This window comes from Lagenorhynchus albirostris, chromosome 7 (genome assembly GCF_949774975.1).
Source record: "Lagenorhynchus albirostris chromosome 7, mLagAlb1.1, whole genome shotgun sequence".
NCBI classification, from domain to species: domain Eukaryota; kingdom Metazoa; phylum Chordata; class Mammalia; order Artiodactyla; family Delphinidae; genus Lagenorhynchus; species Lagenorhynchus albirostris.
The window spans coordinates 44,799,240-44,820,024 of NC_083101.1; the positions used below are offsets into that span (position 1 = coordinate 44,799,240).

Sequence of the window (20,785 nt, forward strand, 5' to 3'; positions counted from 1 at the left end):
CAACTTTCTAGAATTCTCTTAGTTTTGATAATGTTAAAAGCAATGACAGTGAGGCTTCTTTTCCTCAAATACATTATAAGTCTACAACAAGCATGTAGTATTTTCATAAAAATTATCTATATTCCTACAAACTGTGTTCTCTCTACTGATGTTAAAAAAAATTGAGTGGGGCTTCCCTGGTGGCGCAGTGGTTGAGAGTCCGCCTGCCGATGCAGGGGGCACGGGTTCGTGCCCCGGTCCGGGAAGATCCCCCATGCCGCGAAGTGGCTGGGCCCGTGAGCCATGGCCGCTGAGCCTGCGCGTCCGGAGCCTGTGCTCCGCAACGGGAGAGGCCGCAACAGTGAGAGGCCCACGTACCGCAAAAAAAAAAAAAAATTGAGTGCTTAGTTGGCATCTATCCTGATTACCCCCGGTCCAAAGTATACAAGAGTAAAAAGTTAGAGATTTCCAAAAGCTTTTTGTTAAGGCACAAGCCCTATTTTAAAAAACAAATCCTTAAAAGGTTCTGTGGGAACAGAATTTCAATGAGAATTTCATATATTCGAGTTTATGCTTATGAAGCAATAAAAATGTTTAATTAAAATTTACACATTTGTTTTGAAAATAAAATACTAATTTTAGATTTTGTGCTCATCTTTCGCTGTTATTACTTGTACAGATGTCTTTCTACTAAAATGTATTTGGGGTATTTGATAGACCTCTACCAGGCTTCTCAGGGTATCCTTTCTCAAAGCACCCACAGAGAGAAAAGCCAAAGTCACAGACAGAGGAAACTCCTCTAAAGGCAGTTATTCATTTCCTGAGCTAACCCACTTCCTTCTTCAGACATTTTCTTCTCTTCATCAATGTGTGTTTTTGAAATTAGCATCAAAGGCTTCTTGCAAAATATACTTCTGGGTCTGGGGCCTGGAATCCGGGCAAATGCCAATGGCTGTGTCATTTCTAATATCATCACTGCAATGATAAAAGATTAGAATCTCAAATGAAGTGTCACTTCAGTAGTACAGAAGGCTCCCTGCAATGTTAAACTGATGTTTTAGCAAAAGAATCCAGATCATTACAAGGTAGAGCCATGTTTAGAGAAAATAATTGTCACCAAAGTGAAAAACTGAACGCTACTCCATTATGAAAAATTATAGCAGCTTCCATAATAAGGAAATCAAGTTTTTAATCTTTTAAACCTTAAGCAAACTTTAATGAGTTGCTGGGTTTCTTCATATTAAGGCCAACATTGGAGAGAAAATTGAAAGTCTCATAATTATTAAAGTTTATATATTTTATTAGAAATGTATCTCCTCAATGACTGTTGTCTTCACTTTAATTAAAGCAGATATAGAAGGCTGAACAGAAGTTTGGCTACTATGCCAACGGGATCCCCCAAGACACTGAGAATCTCCCGACCTCCACACGATTTCCATCCCAGACCCCCTAAAGAAGGGGAGGGGCTTAGGGAGCCCTACTTTGTCATGTACCATCAATAAAATACACTGTATCCAGAAAAAAAAAAAGAAAGAAAGAAAATTTGGCTACTATGATTCTTCTGTGCTAATAATACAAAATGTTATTTAAAAAATCAAATCAGTCTTTACCTAAACATAAATATAAAAAGCTTTATTTATTTACCAGCAAAGAGTGATACCACAAAACAAAGGAAATAAAGTCTCTTAAAATGTTTATTTTTGTCAGAATAGCTGACGATTTTCTATTAAGTCTTTCAGTTTATTATTATAATAAGCATTCCCCCCTTGAAAACTCCATTCAAACTATCTCAATCCTTGAGGTAAAGAACTTTAAAAAAAAAAAATCCCGATTTTTTTAAAGAAAAAATTTCTTTAAATTCTTTTAAGCTTGATAAATAGAAATAATCTCTTCTTGTTCTACTCTGGTGAACAAAAATGTACTTTATACAGCAAAATATCCAGTCACTTATTGGCAAACTGAAGGTGAGACCTATTCATTTACATGTTTTATTCAAACAGTGCAAAACTGCCACGTTCATATAGACTTTTTGTTTTCTTTTTCTACAGTTACCAACACTCTTCTGGCAAAGACAAGGTTTTGAAATGGCAAAAGCAACACAAGTTTTAGATCTCAAAGCTCTGGAAAGGAATTAATCTGAGTCTTCATCATCAAGATAGTCCTCGGCATTGCTTAATGTTCGGACTGCATCTAAAAGGAATGGGGGAAAAGCAAAACAGAGAAATTACAAATGGCTCAGATTTTGTTTTCACTTTCAAAGCTCCTGACAATTCAAAACACTGTAATCTTCCCTCAGACCTACGGGTTGTATTTTCTCCAAGGATATTTTTCTACTTTTGCTTTTCAGTCTAACTGATTAGTTTCTGTTGCCACAGAGGCTGACAAATACATTTGTCTGCATGTTACCTAGACATGCAGAAAAGTAAAGCACATGGTGCTGCGGTACCATTAGTCTATCTTAAACAAAATACGACAGCCACATGCACCATGACCAATGTGGAACACACCAGAAGCCCGTCCACCCTGACAACTGTGCATCCAACCTCCTTTCCCAATGACAAGTGCACAGGTGGCTTCAGTCAGTCGACAACCTGTGGCCTTACCTGAGGGCAAGGTCACTGGGTAGAAAGATAACTAATGAGGGGGGGAAAAGGAAAAGAAAAAGAAAGAGAATGAAAACACAAAAGCTTCAGTTTCATTTTAGAAAACATTGATAAAGTATACTCAGAAGCAAAAGAAACTGAATTGAAAAATAAAAGTTTTAAAATAGAAAGAGCTGAACCCCATCAAATGTTAAGTCAACCTTAAACAGAGTTCAAAAGGAAGACATCTGATCTTTAACTGTTCACCTGTCCAGTCAAATTCAAACTGTCTAGTCAAATTCCTATAGCAACAGGTTACACGAGGTATAGTTTTAAGGGGAAAACTGAAATGCAAGTATAAGCACATTGTTAGAGCTCAATAAATGTATGTTATATATAGCACCCAGAACATGGTCTCTAAATACTATAAGCCCATGCTCATTGGAGATATGACTGATTCCAAGTCTGGGGAAGAAACTGTAAAAGAGAGACCTGAAACCTCTTGTTATGCCATAAAACAAGGATCCTAGCAAAGACAGCATCATTTTAAAAGGGCTCAGGATCCAACCAGAAGAGACCTCCACTAGCCAAAGATAGGCTACCAGTAAGGAAACTATGCTGGATTAAAACACAGCAAATATTTCAACACACACCAAAGAGAATTCATTGGCCCCCTTCGAAAAATAACAGGGAACCAGCAGGTTATTTTGAAAACTCTTAAAAGGTAAATAAAAATCAAGGCTTTATTCTGCCCCTGATATACAAACTATTGCTCGAGTAACCAAAGAGTTGATAAGGGGAAATTTTTCTTTATAGAATGTTCCAACTAATAACCAAGAAAGGAGTGACAAAATTAGAATATCACCATTTTGCAACCATTAGTGAAATAATGAATCTAGACAATGATCATCTATGGATGCTAACATTGCAGGACAAGTGACAAACAGATACTATGCGCCTCTGATAGAAGAACACAATTTATGAAGTATTCTTCCCTCTATCCCTAAGGTAGATAGATAGATAGATAGGTAGATAGATAGGTAGATAGATGATAGACAGAATCCAAATCTAATCAAACCTCTAGCTGTAACACCAATTGACAAAAATACAGAGGACAGAGGAGCATGACAACACCATGGGAATGCATGCATGCAATGTCTACACTGGGAAATTCAGGGAAATTGGTCCAGTTTCTTTAACAAATAAACTGCAAGGCTAAACAAAGAGGAAAAGGAGAGGGAAAGGAAACATTAATTGAAAAACAAAGAAACAAGAGACATAGCTATCAGTTTGGACCCTACTTAAAAAAACATAAATAAATAAGCAAAGAATAAAAAACATGTAAGAGAAAATGGTAAATTTAGACCATCACAAGACGTTTGATGATACTGTAGTTTTTTTTAAGTCTTCATAGGTTTAGAAAAATGATTATTGAAAAAAAAAGGAAGGGGCAGGGGAGAGGGCAGGGATATAGAAACCGATTTATCTTATACAAGAGAGAAAGAAAGGTAAAAGAACAAGTGGCTTTACGCAGAACAGAGGTGGCCTTCAACGACTTCAGCTTCCAAACTATTAGAAGTCTCCGGGTTGACTGTACTCTTCTCCATTCTCCTTAAGAGGAGTTCTGGAGACCTGGGAGGAAGGTATTTTGTTCTGTTCCATACACACCCACAAACTTCAGGACTGGCCATGAACTTGGTAAAAGTAGCCTTTTAAGCTAAAGACAAAAAGACAAATAGCAAAGCTCTTCCCCTTTCTACTTTGCTACTACAAACCTGTGTTTTTCAATATTGGAGATATTCCTTGTCCTTCAATGGTTACTTTGGCACTTTGCTTTAAGCGAGAGGAAGATGACTGGCCACGGTGCAAATTCTGACCAAATAGAAAGTGAGAGCCAGGCAAATAAACTTCTCCTTCCTTCCTTCTGTGGACTGCTCTGAGGCACAGTTTCTCTGGAAAGTTCTCATATGGCCAAGTGCTGATAATGAGCGGTATCTTCTTAGCCCATCTTGGGGCATGACTATCATGGTAATGTATCCCCTAGTAGTGCTTCTCAGCCTCCCCTACCTCACTTCCATATTTTTTCTCAATCTCACTGCCCTGGATTTACATGTTCCAAAGCACCAGAACTTAGATAGACAAACAAACAAATAAATAAACGGTGGAGGGATAAACACAATAACATGTAAAATCTCATAGACGTGTTACGTGAAAGAAGTTAGACACCAAAAAGCACACACTGTTTGATTCCATTTATATCAAGTTTGAAAACAGGCAAAACTAATCTATGGTGAGAGAAGGAGAGGATTCTGAGGGAGGCTTCTGTTGTGTGGGAAATGTCCTCTATCATCTGGGTTATGGTTAATAAGTTTAAGCACAGTGGGAATCCCCTGGCGGTCTAGTGGTTAGGACCCTGCACTTCCACTGCAGGGGGCCCAGGTTCAATCCCTGGTTGGGGAACTAAGATCCTGCATGCCGTGTGGCACGGCCGGGGAAAAAAAAAAAAAAAAAAAGGTTAATTTCATTGTGGATTAAATCAGGTTAATGAATTTAAAAAAAAGTGTAAGCACAGTAAAAAAAAAATCATCAAGATGTACACTTAAGATTTATGTACTTTACTTAATGTAAATTATACCCTAGTTTTTAAAAATTGGAAAAAGAACTGAAAGGTTCAATCCTCAAGTATGCCTTGACCCCACCCTATATCCTAAAGTTACCCTTCATGGTAACTGTAACATGTAAATTATTTTGTCCCTATAAGAAATTCAAGATGTGGTGGTTTTTTTTGTTTTTTTTGTTGTTGTTGTTTGTTTTTTTTTTTTTTTGCTGTACGCGGGCCTCTCACCGTTGTGGCCTCTCCGGCTGCGGAGCACAGGCTCCGGACGCGCAGGCTCAGCGGCCATGGCTCACGGGCCCAGCCGCTCCGCGGTATGTGGGATCTTCCCGGACCGGGGCACGAACCCACGTCCCCTGCATCGGCAGGCGGACCCTCAACCACTGCGCCACCAGGGAAGCCCTCAAGATGTGCTTTTAAAAGTGGACCACGATGTCAGAATATACCTCCTCTGGCTTAGAGCTCATGCTGGCAATTTGCTATATGGCCAAATATTCAAACTCTCATTCCAACGAGGATCAAAATACAAATTAAAATTTTTTAAACTGGATAACTGGGCAAATGAAGAAAAAGAAAACAGAGAAAAAGGTAACATGACAAATGAAATACGAAGATTCATTTCTTGGCTCTGTGTGCCAGGCCCCAAGATTAATTACCTCATTACTGAAATCAGTAGAGCACAAATTTAGGAAGGTAAACTAAAGAAACTTGGAGTAAACAGAGAAACAGAACACCAACGTCCCTGCCCTTTTCTACAAAGACTACAGAAAAATGAGGAGAAAAAGAGAAAAGTTTGCCACCTGCCTCTTCCAGCTCCAGTTGTTCATGTGGAGGCTTCTGGGTGTAGCTCTCTGGGGTCTGAGCAGGTGTGATAGTTTCATTGTCTGTCACCATCAAACTCATAGTGTGCATGAGACCCTGATAACCGTTAGCTCATAAGAAACCTTACTCCTCAGTCAGGATGTTTTGGAGGTGCCCATATAGCGGCAGGAAGTCAGTGGCAGAGAAAGGAAATTAGGTCATAGTCCTTCTTCCTGACCCAACCAAGGCAGCAGGGCGTGAGAGGTCCACCTCAAGTAAAAGTGTTTCAACCACATGGCTGCAAATACGGCTTCTCAGTCAAAATGTAGCTAGGGAGCACCACTCAGCTGGTAAACACTTTCTCACTCATTTGGTAGACCCTATACACATCTATGCATGAGTAATTACTTTAAAGAAAGACTTGCTCTGCCAGCAAACATTCATGGCTTAAATAATTAAGAAGTCCCTAACTGCTTAATAGTTTACATTATACCTGAACTGAGGTTAAATAAGAATCTGGAACAAACACTTATCTGAAATAAGGGACAAACGGAACAATGGATTTGTGAGAATTATGATGGGAATTTGATGATAGGTAAGGAAGATGATTCTGGGAAGTTCCCTTGGTAAGCCACAAAGAGAGGGGGGCTGTTTGCTTTCTTTAATTGACTAAAGCAGGAAACCAGGGGACTGATATACTTTGCTGCTTATGCTAGAAATGGAATATGGGACAGCATAATATTGACTCTTCTCATAAATCAAGGGATACCTGAGGGAGAAATAAGTTTTCCAAGGGTTCAAACATTAATGGGAATTTGATTCAAATGATAGAAACAGAAATGAGCATCTCATTACCCAAGTTGGAGAACTCTGAAAATGATAATACCCTAAGGATAAAATGAAAACACATGCACTTAGCCTCTATAATGGAAATTTCTAAAAAGGTGTCTTGGTGATTCTCCACCAACATGAACCAGTCTAAACTTCAGACTCTAAAGCGATACTAAAAGAGTCCAGAATGATGAGTAGCAATGCAAAGACTTGCAAAAGGTGAATCCTCCATTATACTAGTTCCTTTCTAGAAAACGGCAGTAAAAATGTATCCATTACAGGCTTATACTTCAAAGTGGAATTAAAGTGCCAAACAGGAGATAATTAAGTAGAATAAGGCTTGAGAAGTGAGAAAAAAGAGATCAAATGTTCCCTCCAACCAAGCATCTTCCACCTTTCTTTTTTTCTACCTCTCTGGGTTTCTCATGGGCCAGGAGACTGATGATAAATGAAAGAGGGACAGAGGAGAGGTGGCAGAGGAGAGGTGGCAGAGTTCACACCCTGCCACTCCCAGTACTCCTTTCTGGAATCACCATGTTAGAATGAATCTAGGGGAGCACATTCAGCAGGCTATATACTGAGAAGTCTAATCAACAGCCAATCTCTGAATAGTAATCACGAACAGTGCAAATGTGTTTAACACCTCTATTTCCTTTAACACCTTTTCAAAACCACCACACAAACTCTTCATTTTTATAGAATTGCATGTGAACTTTTCAAACCTCTTCTCCTACATCAATAGATATTATCTTTAAGAATATACACTCTATCTTCAGACTTCCCTGGTGGCGCAGTGGTTAAGAATCCACCTGCCAATGCAGGGGACACGGGTTCGATCCCCGGTCTGGGAAGATCCCACATGCCGCGGAGCGACGAAGCCCGTGCGCCACAACTACTGAGCCTGCGCTCTACAGCCCGCGAGCCACCAACTACTGAGCCTGTGTACCACAACTACTGAAGCCCACGCATCTAGAGCCCGTGCTCCACAACAAGAGAAGCCACGGCAATGAGAAGCCCGTGCACCGCAACGAAGAGCAGCCCCCACTCGCCGCAACTAGAGAAAGCTTGTGCGCAGCAACAAAGACCCAACACAGCCAAAAATAAATTAATTTTTAAAAAAAGAATATACAGTCTTATCTTTAAAAAACCACGCATAGAACCGTGAAGAGATACCGATACATTTACAAAGTCTAGAATAATTTTGATCACAAAATTTTGATACAAATAATTTTGATACCCTCATTTAAAATAGAAACAAAATATAATCATAAAGCTCTTGAATGCATAATTAAAAAATATTTAGTGATAACCACTCATAAAAACAAATCTGAAATGAGAATATGGAAACAATGGTTCTCTGATAAGGACTGTAATGGAAAGCAAAGTAATTAGAACTTGATTGCAAGGAATAAAAGAAACATACTAATCATAGCAAAAAATCGATGTCTCTTCAAATTTGTTTGCATAAAGGTATTCTTCAGTGTTGAAGTTCTGATTCAGACCAAGGATGTAAAATCTAACTTTAGAATCACCTGAAGAATTTACCAAGAAAAAATCTTCCCTAATATTAAATCGGTAACTCTTAGTCATGATGGCATCAGGAGGAAGAAGGATTAAAATCAAGTACCTGTTCCCTGTTTCTTTTTCAGGAGAGACGCACAGGCAGCATTAGTAGCCATGTCCAGGGCCAGCTTCTTCTCATTGTTTCTTAAGTCTGTTCTAGCACCTTCCCCAACACAAGAAAGTAAATTAGGTGTTTTGAAGACTCTATAGTAGCAGCCAAACCTTTTTTTTTTAGTTTCTTTTTTCTTTTCTTTCTTCCAGTTATATTGAGATATAATTGACACACAACACTGTATAAGTTTAAGGTGTACAGATAATGATTTGACTTACAAACATCATGAAATGATTATCACAGTAAGTTTAGTAAACATCCATCATCCCATATAGATACAAAATTAAAAGAATATAAAATTTTTTTTCCCTTGTAATGAGAACGCTTAGGATTTACTCTCTTAACAACTTTCTTATATAACAAACAGTAGTGTTAATTATATAGCAGCCAATCCTCTTTCCATCAAAACTAATCACTTTTGGCAGAACTAACTAGAGAACCATTCTGGCCCCGAACTAGACTCTTTCCAAACAGTAAAACTTTCTCAAAACAGTAATAACATATTTGGCAGCTTTAATCAGGGAGCTTATTGCTGCACCTGTAATAATTATACACAATTAAAATATAGCCTTCCTTTCGAGTCCCTATAGAATTGCATGTGAACTTTTCAGTGAGGAGTTGACTGTCCCTGTGGACAGTGAATCAGTTAGACTCAACGTGCCTTGGCACGAGTTTTTGGAGACTAAATTCAATACACCCTTTGCCTCTTCTTTTCAAGAAGGTCTTTAGAAAAGACCATGTAAGTTGAGCTTGAGGAGATTAATATTTATCTTAAGTATACTCTCATGCTTATTAGCAGAATTAGTAACACTAAAATCTAGAGGCAATCCATTGTTCCCACAGCCCATCTTCTACTCCCTTTTTTCCTTGTCTTTATTATGTGATAAATTACATCAGAATTCATAAATCTTTCTCATTGTCAAAGATTCAAAAATACAGATGTATGCTGAACAAAAGCTTATGTCTCATTTCAGCCTTCAACTAACCCCTTCCTTCCCCATCTTCTACCTTCCCCAGAGGTGACCATTCCCAACAAGGGGGCATCAGTTCCCATCTCCCTTATGTGCAAGAATGCATTCACAGACATATGTGGACATATACACAAAATCATACTCCATGTATTAGTCTGTAATTTGATTTTTTTTTTGCCAATGATATTTTCCTTTGTTTTTAGTTGATGTACAATATAAGTTTCAGGTGTATAACATAGGGGTTCACAATTTTTAAAGGTTATATTTCATTTATAATTGTCACAAAATATTGGCTATATTCCCTGTGTTGTACCATGTATCCTTGTAGCTTGTTTATTTTATACACAGTAGTTTGTACCTCTTAATCCCCTACCCCTATCTTACCCCTTTCCCTCCCTCTCCTCCCTGGTAACCACTAGTTTTGATTTTTTTAACTTAATAATATATCATCGTATTCATTCCTTAGTAGTACACATACTTATAACCCAATCTATTTAAATATTTATAATTATTCCATTTTGTGGGTATTCCAAAATTTATTTAACCACTCCTCTATTGAGGGGTGTTTAGGCTTTTCCTAATTTTCATTATTACAAACAATGCTGCCGTGAACCTCCTTGAACAACATCTTTGTTTATATGCATTTCTGAAGGACAGTTTCCTAGAAGTCGTGCTGAAATGTAAGGATATGTATGTTTTCATTCAGCTAGCTACTGTTAGACTGCCTGCCAAGAAGGCTTACCAATTTACACTTTCTGCCACAGTGTTTGAGAGTGCCATTTTCTCTACAACCACATCCTCGTCAGTAATCAAAATATAAATGTCCTAAAACTCAAAGGCACAAAAATACTGTCAAGAAAAAAATAGTATGTTTAATTAGGAATACGGTGACCATGTGTGAAAATCTCTCATGAACAGATTTAGATATCCACAGCTGGGGTTATAGGGAAAACCTCATTCTCTCACTGTACTACAGGTCAAAAATCCTGCAGGTTCATAGTTCTGTGACTGATCATACCTCACTTTACACTTGAGAACTCACATACATGATTTCTGTCAGGATGGGAAATGTTCAGAGACAGGATGCTAGAGAAGAAACTCAACCATTTCCTGTGTCCCTCTCAACCAGCGCTGCCCAGAAGAAAATTATGTGAGCCATAGACGTAATTTAAATTTTTCTAGTGGCTACATTTTCAAAATGTGAAATTCATTTTAAGAATATATTTCATTTCACCCAGTATATCCAAAGTGTTATCACTTCATCATGTAACCAATATGAAAATTACTGTGCTACTTCACTCTTTTTGTTTCTACTAAGTATTCAAAATCTGATATTCATCTTACACTTACAGCACATCTCAATTCAGACTAGCCTCCTTTCAAGGGCTCAGTAGCACGTGTTGTTAGTGGCTGCCATTGCAGACAGTGCAGATGTTGGCATACCTCTGGGGGGCACTACAGTGGTCCTCAAGGTGTCTGATCTTTTGCACCTGGAGTTTACATCATCAACATCCTTTAAATCAAAACATTTCCTCTCATATAACCCACAACATTGCTCCAAGGATCCCTAATGATACTGCATCCATGTGACATGTAGGCTGGGGATTCAAGCATCCTATATTACAGCCTTCTAGACCAGGGTGCAGTACGGGGTGATATCCCTGGCCTTCTATAAGGGTTAACTAATATTTGTGGGACAAACAGATGAACGGATGGTGAGTCCATAATTTCACTGCTGCTTCTGACTTGTGTAAAAACAGGGAATCAACGTATCTTCTTGTTTTCTGTACATCTAGCATCTGCTCAGCTCAAAGCAGGACATCGCAGCCACAGCATTCCTTCTTATCTATCAAGCTTTCCTGTGAGAACAGGGGCCTCAGCAACTTTACCCATACAGCTTTCTTAGAGAGATCTCCTCTGTGTGTGTGCATGCACATGTGTGCGCACGCACACACACACACACACACACACACACACACCCCTTCTTTCTGAGGCCCTTTAATCCTGCAGAAATGTACAATAAATTCTTACTGAGGGTAATATATGTGATTTTAAAGCTTACCAAGCTTTTGAGTTAAAATTAAAAACTTACACAAATCACCTCAATTTTATCTTATGGTAACAACTCTGTGATGCAGACAGAGTAGAGACCACAATTCCAGTTTTAAAATAAGAATCCTGTTGTTTTCCCTACTATTTCAAGTGGTAAAAGTGGACGTAGCCTATTTTTCAGGGTAAGCAAAGACCAGAAAAACTAAGCACACTTTACCTTTTGCCAGAAGCAACTGGACAATATCTGCATAACCCTTCCAGGCAGCAGCATGCAAAGCTGTGTCTCCCAGCTTGTTCTATGGTGATATAACAAGAGAAAGCAGCATTTTAAAAAGAGAGTGTGGATTGAAACCATGCATGAATTTAGGTTTACTCTAACCTAAGTAAATCTAAAATGAGAATGAAGTTATAAAATCATATAAAATTCCAAAGAGGGAAAGGAGACTCAAAAGATGAGAGGTGAGTCATTTGGGGAAAGGGAATGGGATGGAAGAGGAGAAACTGACTCGGCAGATCACAAGTGGAAGTGCAGATGCCTGCAGAGGGAGACACCAGGAGGAAACAAGCAGATTTGTCTCCGCAGAAACCAGCATGAATTAGGAACTGGAGATGCCTGGAGACACGGGAGCAGGAATGAGGCATGGGAGTGAAACCAAGAGTACTGGGTGAAAGTGTTTCTCAGGAGTAATTAGAACCCCAGAACCCCAGATCACCTTCCTTTCTCCCTGCTGCCAGATGACCCAGTACACATGGTAGAATTACCCTGTTGAGAAATTAACCAGATAGCTTCCAAGCTCATGGAACTTGCAGGCACAAGAGAAGGTGGCAATTAGGCTAGGAACTAAAAGCAGGGGGCTAGCTGAAAAACCTGCAAACTGAGCAGTAAGACCCCTCTCCCAGCTGCCTTTACCTACCCCAGTGCCCCAGTGTGTACAGTCTAGCATCTACGCCCAGGGAGGAGGCTGGAGAATACTTTTCTGGGAGAGCTGAACAGTCCCAATGCGGGGGAGGAAGGGAATATTTTAACTGGCATCTGGGTATAAGCCAGCAGAACATCCAGGACCTCACCACTTCACCCTACGGAGGAAACCACCAGTCAATAAGCCCCACAAGCACACAGAGCTTTCAGTCACACTCAAACATGAATGGACAGACAAAGGTACTGTATATTTGAGGACAGCCTCCAATATCCAAAGAAAGATCAAAACAAAGCTAATGGATCTCAGAGGAAAAAGACACAGTGTAGTGAATAGCAGAAAATGTTTTAAAATATGTATATAATTAATATATCAGAGATATAATATGACATTATGTTAGGAAATGAGAAAAAGATGCTATGTAAAAGTAAAAATAAGAGTAAAAGGAGGAGCTTGTGGTAGAAAGAATTCTAAGACAGCCCTCAAGCTCCCTGCCCCCTGGGATACACCTGCCTGTATAATTTCCTCCCCTTGAGAGTGGGTGAGACCGGTGAATATAACAGGATATCATGCCCATATTTTCTAATCAGTTGATGTTTACCCTGGGTGGACCTGACCTAGTCAGGTAGACCTTATAAGGAAAGGCATAGCACCAGCAACACAATCTCCTGCTGGCCTTGAGGAAGAAAGCAAACAGCCATGTTGTGAACTGTCCATCAGGAGGGGTGGTCTCTAAAAGTTGAGGGCCTCAGTACCATAGGTGCAAGGAACACAATTCTCCCAGCAACATGAATGAACTTGGAATAGGACTCGAGATCCAGATGAGAACCCCACTCCAGCCAATACCTTGATTCCCACCTGTGAGACCCTGAGCAGGAAACCCAGCTATGCCACCCAGAATTCTCACCTACAGAAAGCATAAGGTAAATGGGTATATTTTAAGTTGCTAAATACGTGGCAATTTGTCACACAGCAACAGAGATCTAATACAGTGCTCTGGGGAATTAAAAAGGCGACCAAAATAAAACACAAAGATGAGAAAACCTCTGAGGAAAACTAAGAAAATTAGAGGCTCAATCTGAGAGGTCCCACATAGCTACTAATGGGCATTCCAGAACCAAAGAGCAAAGGAAACAGATAAAAATATATAAGAAATAATACAAGATATTTTTCCAGGCTGAAAGAGTTCACTACCATTTTCAGGCAAAGACCCATTCTAAAAGCACATCATTGTGAAAGTTTGGAATACCACGGATAGAGTAAAATTCTTATCATGAGAAAACGCAGGGAATTTCCTGGCCGCCCAGTGGTTAGGACTCTGCACTTTCACTGCTGAGGGCCCAGGGGCCTGGGTTCAATCCCTGGTCAGGGAACCAAGATCCTATAAGCCTCGCAGCACGGCCAAATAAAAAAGGGAAAAAGCAGTTAATACACAAAGAATGGGACTCAAAAAGGCATCAAACCTCTCAAAAGCAACCCTGGAAACTAGAATACCATGGAGCCATGCCTGTAAAATTCTGAGGGAAGTCATTTTCAACCCAGAATTCTATCAGCCAAATAGTCAAGCCCAAGCTCCCCTTTCTCAGGAATTCACTTGAAGGTATTCACAACAAATGGAAGACAGAGGATCCAGAAAAGTGAGGACACAACACAGGAGAGAGGTGAAGCGTTTCCCAGGAAGACAGCAAAGGGCAGTAGAGACCAAGTTGCTCTGATCAGAGAATGAAGATGGAAGGCTTCAGTATGATTCCAGGAAGAAAAGAAAGAAAGCAATTACCTTATACAATTTAGAAAAGTATATCAAGAGAGTATAAAACAGTGTAGAGGTCTTCGTGAAATACAAAAAAAAAAAAAGCACTAAATAAAAGTCAATAAATACAGAAACAAAAAAGTTACACAAGCAGTGAATGATATTTAAATAGCCATAATACCATAAGCATTATATAGTAATATAACCAAAAACTATGCTATGTATGATACATTAGGAGGACCGGAGGAGGAAAGATTGGGCGCTGGGTGCTGGAAGATGACAGCTGGGCGGTTGACAAGCGTAAACCTTCACCTACCAGAAAGGATAGCAAAATACTTTATGAAGATGATGAATTATGAGACAGCTCCACAAGCATATTCCTTAGTAACATGAAGGTAAGAGGAAAGCACTAAAAGCTGAAAGTGATATACGAGGAGGAGTATGGCAGGAATTTGGGGCTTTATGCAATTTGGACTTTAATGTAATCATAATTTTTTAACTATGTGCTTGTTGTATTTTGATTAAAAGTTTTATGAAAAATAATAAATGGGAAAAGGTGAGTTCCAAGACACCAAGATAGGATTTTACACACACATAAGCTGTACCAGGAGAGCAAGGTAGGTGGGTTAAATGGCTTCTGCATAAGCAATCTCACCTGTTGGTTCAGTTCAATGTTTGGTTGAGTAAATAGCACTTCCACTATATCTGAAATTCAAATAGAAAAGATTTTTTAAAGAATGAGACTAAAAGTCTGACAAGACGCAGCATAATAATTTTAAAAGAGAGGATTCTTTTTAGAAGAATCATCAAGAAAATCGTTATAACAAAGTTTTCAACATTTATGTAAACAGAAGACCTAAGACTATAAAAGGTAGAATTACTTAGGGAAAATTTTTTTCAAATATTTTGGCTTTTGTATTTTCACATGACATCTATGATAGGAATATTTTTACATTTGCTGGGGCACTTAATATTCATACTGCTAATTTGTGTTTAAATTTTCCTTTGGTCACGCTATTTAATTTGTTGGATTCTTTGTTTCTCATTACTGTTGGGATCATTTTCTGTGTGTTGTAGAGAGAGGGAGAAAGAGAGTGGGTGTGGTAGATTCTCAGCCAGGCTGAAATACATCCAGAAATTCCATTTCTCATTATTATTGATTATAACAGAGGAAGTTATCAACTGAATCACCAACTCAAGCAAATGCTGTCTCTTTCCTAAATCTTAAGCTTAGAATGTAAATCATAAAAGCTTCCTGGGAGGGCTTCCCTGGTGGCGCAGTGGTTGAGAGTCCACCTGCTGATGCAGGGGACACAGGTTCGTGCCCCAGTCTGGGAGGATCCCACATGCCACGGAGTGGCTGCGCCTGTGAGCCATGGCCGCTGAGCCTGCGTGCCATGGCCGCTGAGCCTGCGTGCCATGGCCGCTGAGCCTGCGTGTCTGGAGCCTGTGCTCCGCAATGGGAGAGGCCACAACAGTGAGAGGCCCGCGTACCGAAAAAAAAAAAAAAAAGCTTCCTGGGAAAAACTAAGTCAGAGGAATCAATTCTGGTCCTTTCTTCTGTGAGATTAGACAGTGGGGTTTGTTTTTATATTACTGTTGTTTTCCTGTAACCTTTGCAAGTCTGAGAGAGGAAAGGAAGCTTCCACTCCTTCAAGTGAAAAGGTCTGTGTAGTGAGGCTGGCCAATCACATTCTACCTACTGTTTTACAGAGCTTCCAGGGACTGGGCTTTTGGCTGACATTCTGAAAAATTTAAAAAGAATAACCAATTTTTTTTTCATTTGTGTAACTCTGGCTCCCCTAGATGAAGCACATTTTCAGTAGCACAGATATTTATGATAACAAACAAAATGTAATACCTTTGTGACCCCCGTGACAAGCCCAGTACAAGGCGGTGCTTCCAGCTTTGTCCAAGCCATTAACACCTACTCGGTTGTCCAAACACTCTCTCAACCAACTCAAGTTGCCTGAAAACATTTTACATTTATAAAAACACATGAAAAAGGGTTTTAGTTTTTTTTGTTTTGCTTTCCAATCAATTTCATCCTGCATAAATTCGCATTTGCAAAGGATTAATCAGTAAGTCTGAAATTAAAACCTGCCCCATAACGCAGTCTCTATGGTACATTTTGACTTCCAGTTTATTAATGGAAAGGATTAACATCAATTTTTAATGGTAGGTTAATGGGAAGAGTTGCCTAAATGGGTCCATTTAAGGTATTTTTACTCTGTAAAAAAAGCTTTTTTTTCCTTTGTGAAATCCTGGAACTTCGGGAAAAAATTTCAAACCTAAGAACAAGCAGACACTACTCATATTCATATTTAAAATGTATTTTCAGTTCCTATAAGAAAAGAAAAACTAAATAACCTACTCAAAGCTGCTGCTCTTATATGTTAAAGTATAACTATTCATTTAATATCCTCTGGCTAATGCCCTAAATAGTTTACAAATAATTTTTTAAATGTCAATTTAGTAGTTCTACTTATGCACAATCCTAAACCAATAATTTCCTTTTGCACATTCAGATCTCAGAAATATCTACAATTAAATGAAAGAGAGCTTACTGTGGCCTTATAAAAAATTCCCCACGATCTACAGCAGGGTTTCTCAACAGTGGCCCTACTGACATCTGGCGCTGGAGGGTTCTTTGTTATGGGGGCTGTACTGCACGATGTTTAGCAACATCCCCAGCCTCTACGCAAAAGGTGCCAGCATCCCCCCAGTTATGACAGTCGAAATGCCTCCAGAGGGCTTCCCTGGTGGCGCAGTGGTTGAGAGTCCGCCTGCCGATGCAGGGGACACGGGTTCGTGCCCCGGTCCGGGAGGATCCCACATGCCGCGGAGCGGCTGGGCCCGTGAGCCATGGCCGCTGAGCCTGTGCGTCCGGAGCGTGTGCTCCGCAACCGGAGAGGCCACAACAGTGAGAGGCCCGCGTACCGCAAAAAAACAAACAAACAAAAAAATGCCTCCAGATACTGCCAAATGTCCCAGGGTTTGCAGAGAGGAATTACCCTCTGTGGAGAGCCACTGATCTACGGGACAAAGCCCCACGTACAAGCCCCATCCCTGGTGCTTCCTTCCTCCCCAACTCCATCCTCACCATTCATACTTGCAATATACCAAAACTCTCCCAGGTGCTGGACCCCTGAGAAGCCCCCACCCTCTGCCCTCCTGTTACTCATTCTGGCCTCTATAGCCTGTTTAACTGAAACACACTTCAACCGCTATACTTATCACACCATCTTGTAATGATCTGCTACACACATCTCTCCCCTGCCAGACTTTGAGCTCTGCGAGTCACAGAGCATGACTTTCCACTTGCAACTAAGCACAGGGCAGGTAAGACTCAAAAGTTATTTGTTGACTGACATTTTAAAAATTAAAATCACACATTTCTATAGAGTGAAAGAAGGCCAGAACAGAGATTGCCTCTGGGGGAAGCAAGGATTTAACTGGGAAGGGAACTTTCTGGGATGATAGAAATGTTCTGGATCTTGATCTGGGTGTTGGTTACACAGGTAAATGCATTTGTTAAAAGGCATCAAACTACATAATTAATATGTCTGTGTTTTACTGTACTGTTTATCTCAATCAAAAAGAATCAGACCTACCTCTTTTTGCAGCTTCATGCAATGGATTGTCAATGGATTCTGCCTGCTCAGCCACTAGATGGAAAAAAAAAGGTGCAAATCAATGTTGAGAGGGCCACCCAAAGGATTCCCTGAAGCCAGTTCAGTGTCCCAGCTTCAGAAGTGCCAGGACCTTCCACCATACAGCTTCCCTTACTTAATGTGAGTTTTAAAAAATGGCAGAAAATCAAAAGTGATGTTTTGTGCTTTGAAAGAAGCTGAATTATGTGTCAAAAGAAGCCAAGCTAAGACAATAACACAGCAATTAACTGGGAGTATAAACAGAAACCAACATAGCAATTAACTGGAAGTATAAATAGAAACAAACAGATCCAAGGTCTGCCTACCAGTTTGCTCAAATATTTCACCAACAAATTTAGTCAGGAAACTGCAAAAGAAAGCATTTGAGGTTCATTTTTACATTCTATAAAAACACCCTAGGGCTTCCCTGGTGGCGCAGTGGTTGAGAGCCCGCCTGACGATGCAGGGGACACGGGTTCGTGCCCCGGTCTGGGAGGATCCCACATGCCGCGGAGCGGCTGGGCCCGTGAGCCATGGCTGCTGAGCCTGCACGTCCGGAGCCTGTGCTCCGCAACCGGAGAGGCCACAACAGTGAGAGGCCTGCGTACCACACACAAAAACAAACAAACAAACAAAACACCCTGCTTTGAAGATGGCTAAAAATAATTGTCTCCCTTGTGTGTGTGGATATGAAGGGTGAGGTAAAGGAGAAATATTTTGCTTTCTATATTCAGAACGGGCAATCAGCATACCTACCTGCCCCTAAGGAAGGTGTATTCACTGCTGTCCTAGAATCAGTAGAAGTGACCACATGAAGACTGTTGTTCAAATGAGACTTCACACCCACCCCTCCCACCACAAAGGGCTGTAACTAGATACTCCCTTGGCTACCAGGGATCTAGCAACTGAGAAACATTTTGCACCCTCAGTCTATGACCAGCTGGAGAAATTGTTTATTTGGGATTTCAAAGGTTAGAGGAGTGTAGAAATGCTTAAAGTCTTTTAAAATCCAGAATGATATGGCCCTTAGACCAGGTAAGTGGGGCCCATGTGTTGAGCCCCAGGTCTCACTCATTTCCCTCCCCCCACTTTCTCTCCTCCCCTCCACCTCCTCCCCTCCCCTCCCCTAGGAGCTTTGAATTGCCTTCCTTGAAATTTCTAAGTCCCCTTCCAGTGTTTGGAACTGGTGCCTGATGTCAGCCCTATTGGTCTAAGGAAGTATCTAATGCTAAAGTCCAAAGGAACCTTAGAAGTGATTTAAATCAAACCCTCTTGTTATACAGATGGAGAAACGGTCCCAGGGGCAGCAGTTAAGTACCCTAACTAAGGTCCCTTGCTGTTAGAAGTGGAAGAAGGATTAAAACCCAGGACCCTTGTTTATCAATCCTGTGCGCTTTTTACTTTACTCTGCTGATTTCTACGAAAGTCTGCTTTGTCCCCCTTCCAACTAGAAGTGCGTCTCACTGCTCAAGTGCCTCAAACTGCCCTAATATTCATTTAATGAACATCACTGCCCCAAACATTAATTAACATAATAAGGCAAGGTTACTTCATCACAAAAGAAAGGGGGGCTAGTCTAAAAAAAAACAAAGAAGAAAGAAAAGAAAAAGAAAAATGTTCTAAGCGTTGAATAAAGTAAAACCATAAGTATTTCCCTGGAAACCTTAGGTTCTTTCAAGAATGTTACAGTGCATTTTCTTAAGCCAAGCAGTCAAGTTCAAGTACATCCAGCATCCATGACCACTCTATTAAGAGGAGGCTCAGAGTAGAACATGCCCTAGGCTGGCAATGACTCCATTGATTTCTCAGCCACAGCAGGAAGCAGAAAGGCCTCAGGAACCAGATAACTGAAAATACACAAAGTACAGCCCAAGTAAAGCCACCGCTGCCATACTTACCATAGTTGCTTGGGATTAGTCCCGTCCTGCCTTTGGAGGTGCCTTTCCACCAATTGGTATCACTCTGGTGAAAGAAGAGTTAAATTAAGTGGGACCGCATCCAGTTTACATTCAGTCATTTTTAAAACCATGTGGTGCATATTGGCCTCATTTTGGCCTTTTCAAAGGGTAGAGCAGTTGACACTTTTTGTTTTATTTTAGATAAAATACAACATACTTCCAATTCAAACGCAGAGTTACTGCTTTACCAAATGTCCATCAGCCCTGGTCACACTGATCAAGCTTCCTCACTCCCTAGTTATGGATGTCCATTCCCCTTATCATTAAATTACAAATATACACACATCTGCCTGCAAAAAATCAAAGACACTTCATCATAGAGACTCCACATTCAAACAAATCAAACAGAGATAGTATGAAAGAGAAGGGGAAAAATTATGTTTAGTTTAGACTATCTGTAGGATTTTTTGGTCCAGAGTCTAATTTCTCTTAGTCTCAAGATATGCATATATTTGGTTTTCTAAAGATCTCTTTATTTCACCTTTGCTTTTTTGGTAACTTTTTATCATAGAAAAATTCAAACCTATACCAAAGTAGAAGGAACCGTATAAGGAACCTACACATACCCATTTCCTAACTGCATGAACTATTTACTCATGGCCAATACTGTTTCATGCATATCCTCACCTACAACCTCCCTCCCCTTCAGATTATCCTGAAATAAATTCTAGACATCATATTCTTTTATCTGTAAATATTTTAATACGAATCTCTGAAAGATAAGGACTTTTCCACAATAATAACACCATTATCATGTGTTATTTTGTTTGCTAGCTTAAAATTTTTTCAACAATAATTCCTTAATATCATCAAATATCTACAATACTCAGAATTTCCAGTATGTCTTCTAATAAAGTCCATACAGTACGATTGATTGATTTGCCTCTTAAGTCTCTTTCAGTGTATAGTTTCCCCCTTCATTTTTTTTTCACTCCTTCACAATAGACTTTTCATAGAAACTAGTTTGTTCCGAAGAGTTTGGAAGAGTCTGGATTTTCCTTG

The 20,785-nt window shown here is 39.9% G+C and overlaps 1 protein-coding gene across 3 annotated transcripts in view; it reads right to left on the reverse strand.

Moving 5' to 3' along the window:
* Positions 1–1,596: 1,596 nt before the first annotated feature.
* The window catches only part of OSTF1 (osteoclast stimulating factor 1), a 48,835-nt gene continuing 29,646 nt past the window's right edge, over positions 1,597–20,785 (reverse strand). For 2 of the 3 annotated variants that reach the window (XM_060154960.1, XM_060154962.1), the window contains 8 exons: positions 19,724–19,787; positions 17,787–17,840; positions 16,034–16,141; positions 14,828–14,877; positions 11,723–11,801; positions 8,435–8,533; positions 2,583–2,613; positions 1,597–2,169 (listed from right to left, as the gene is read on the reverse strand). In XM_060154960.1, coding sequence (XP_060010943.1) covers positions 2,130–2,169; positions 2,583–2,613; positions 8,435–8,533; positions 11,723–11,801; positions 14,828–14,877; positions 16,034–16,141; positions 17,787–17,840; positions 19,724–19,787 — 525 coding nt within the window. In that variant the 3' untranslated portion in view covers positions 1,597–2,129. The remainder of the gene's footprint in view (positions 2,170–2,582; positions 2,614–8,434; positions 8,534–11,722; positions 11,802–14,827; positions 14,878–16,033; positions 16,142–17,786; positions 17,841–19,723; positions 19,788–20,785) is intronic. The other variant, XM_060154961.1, reaches the window with a different exon arrangement.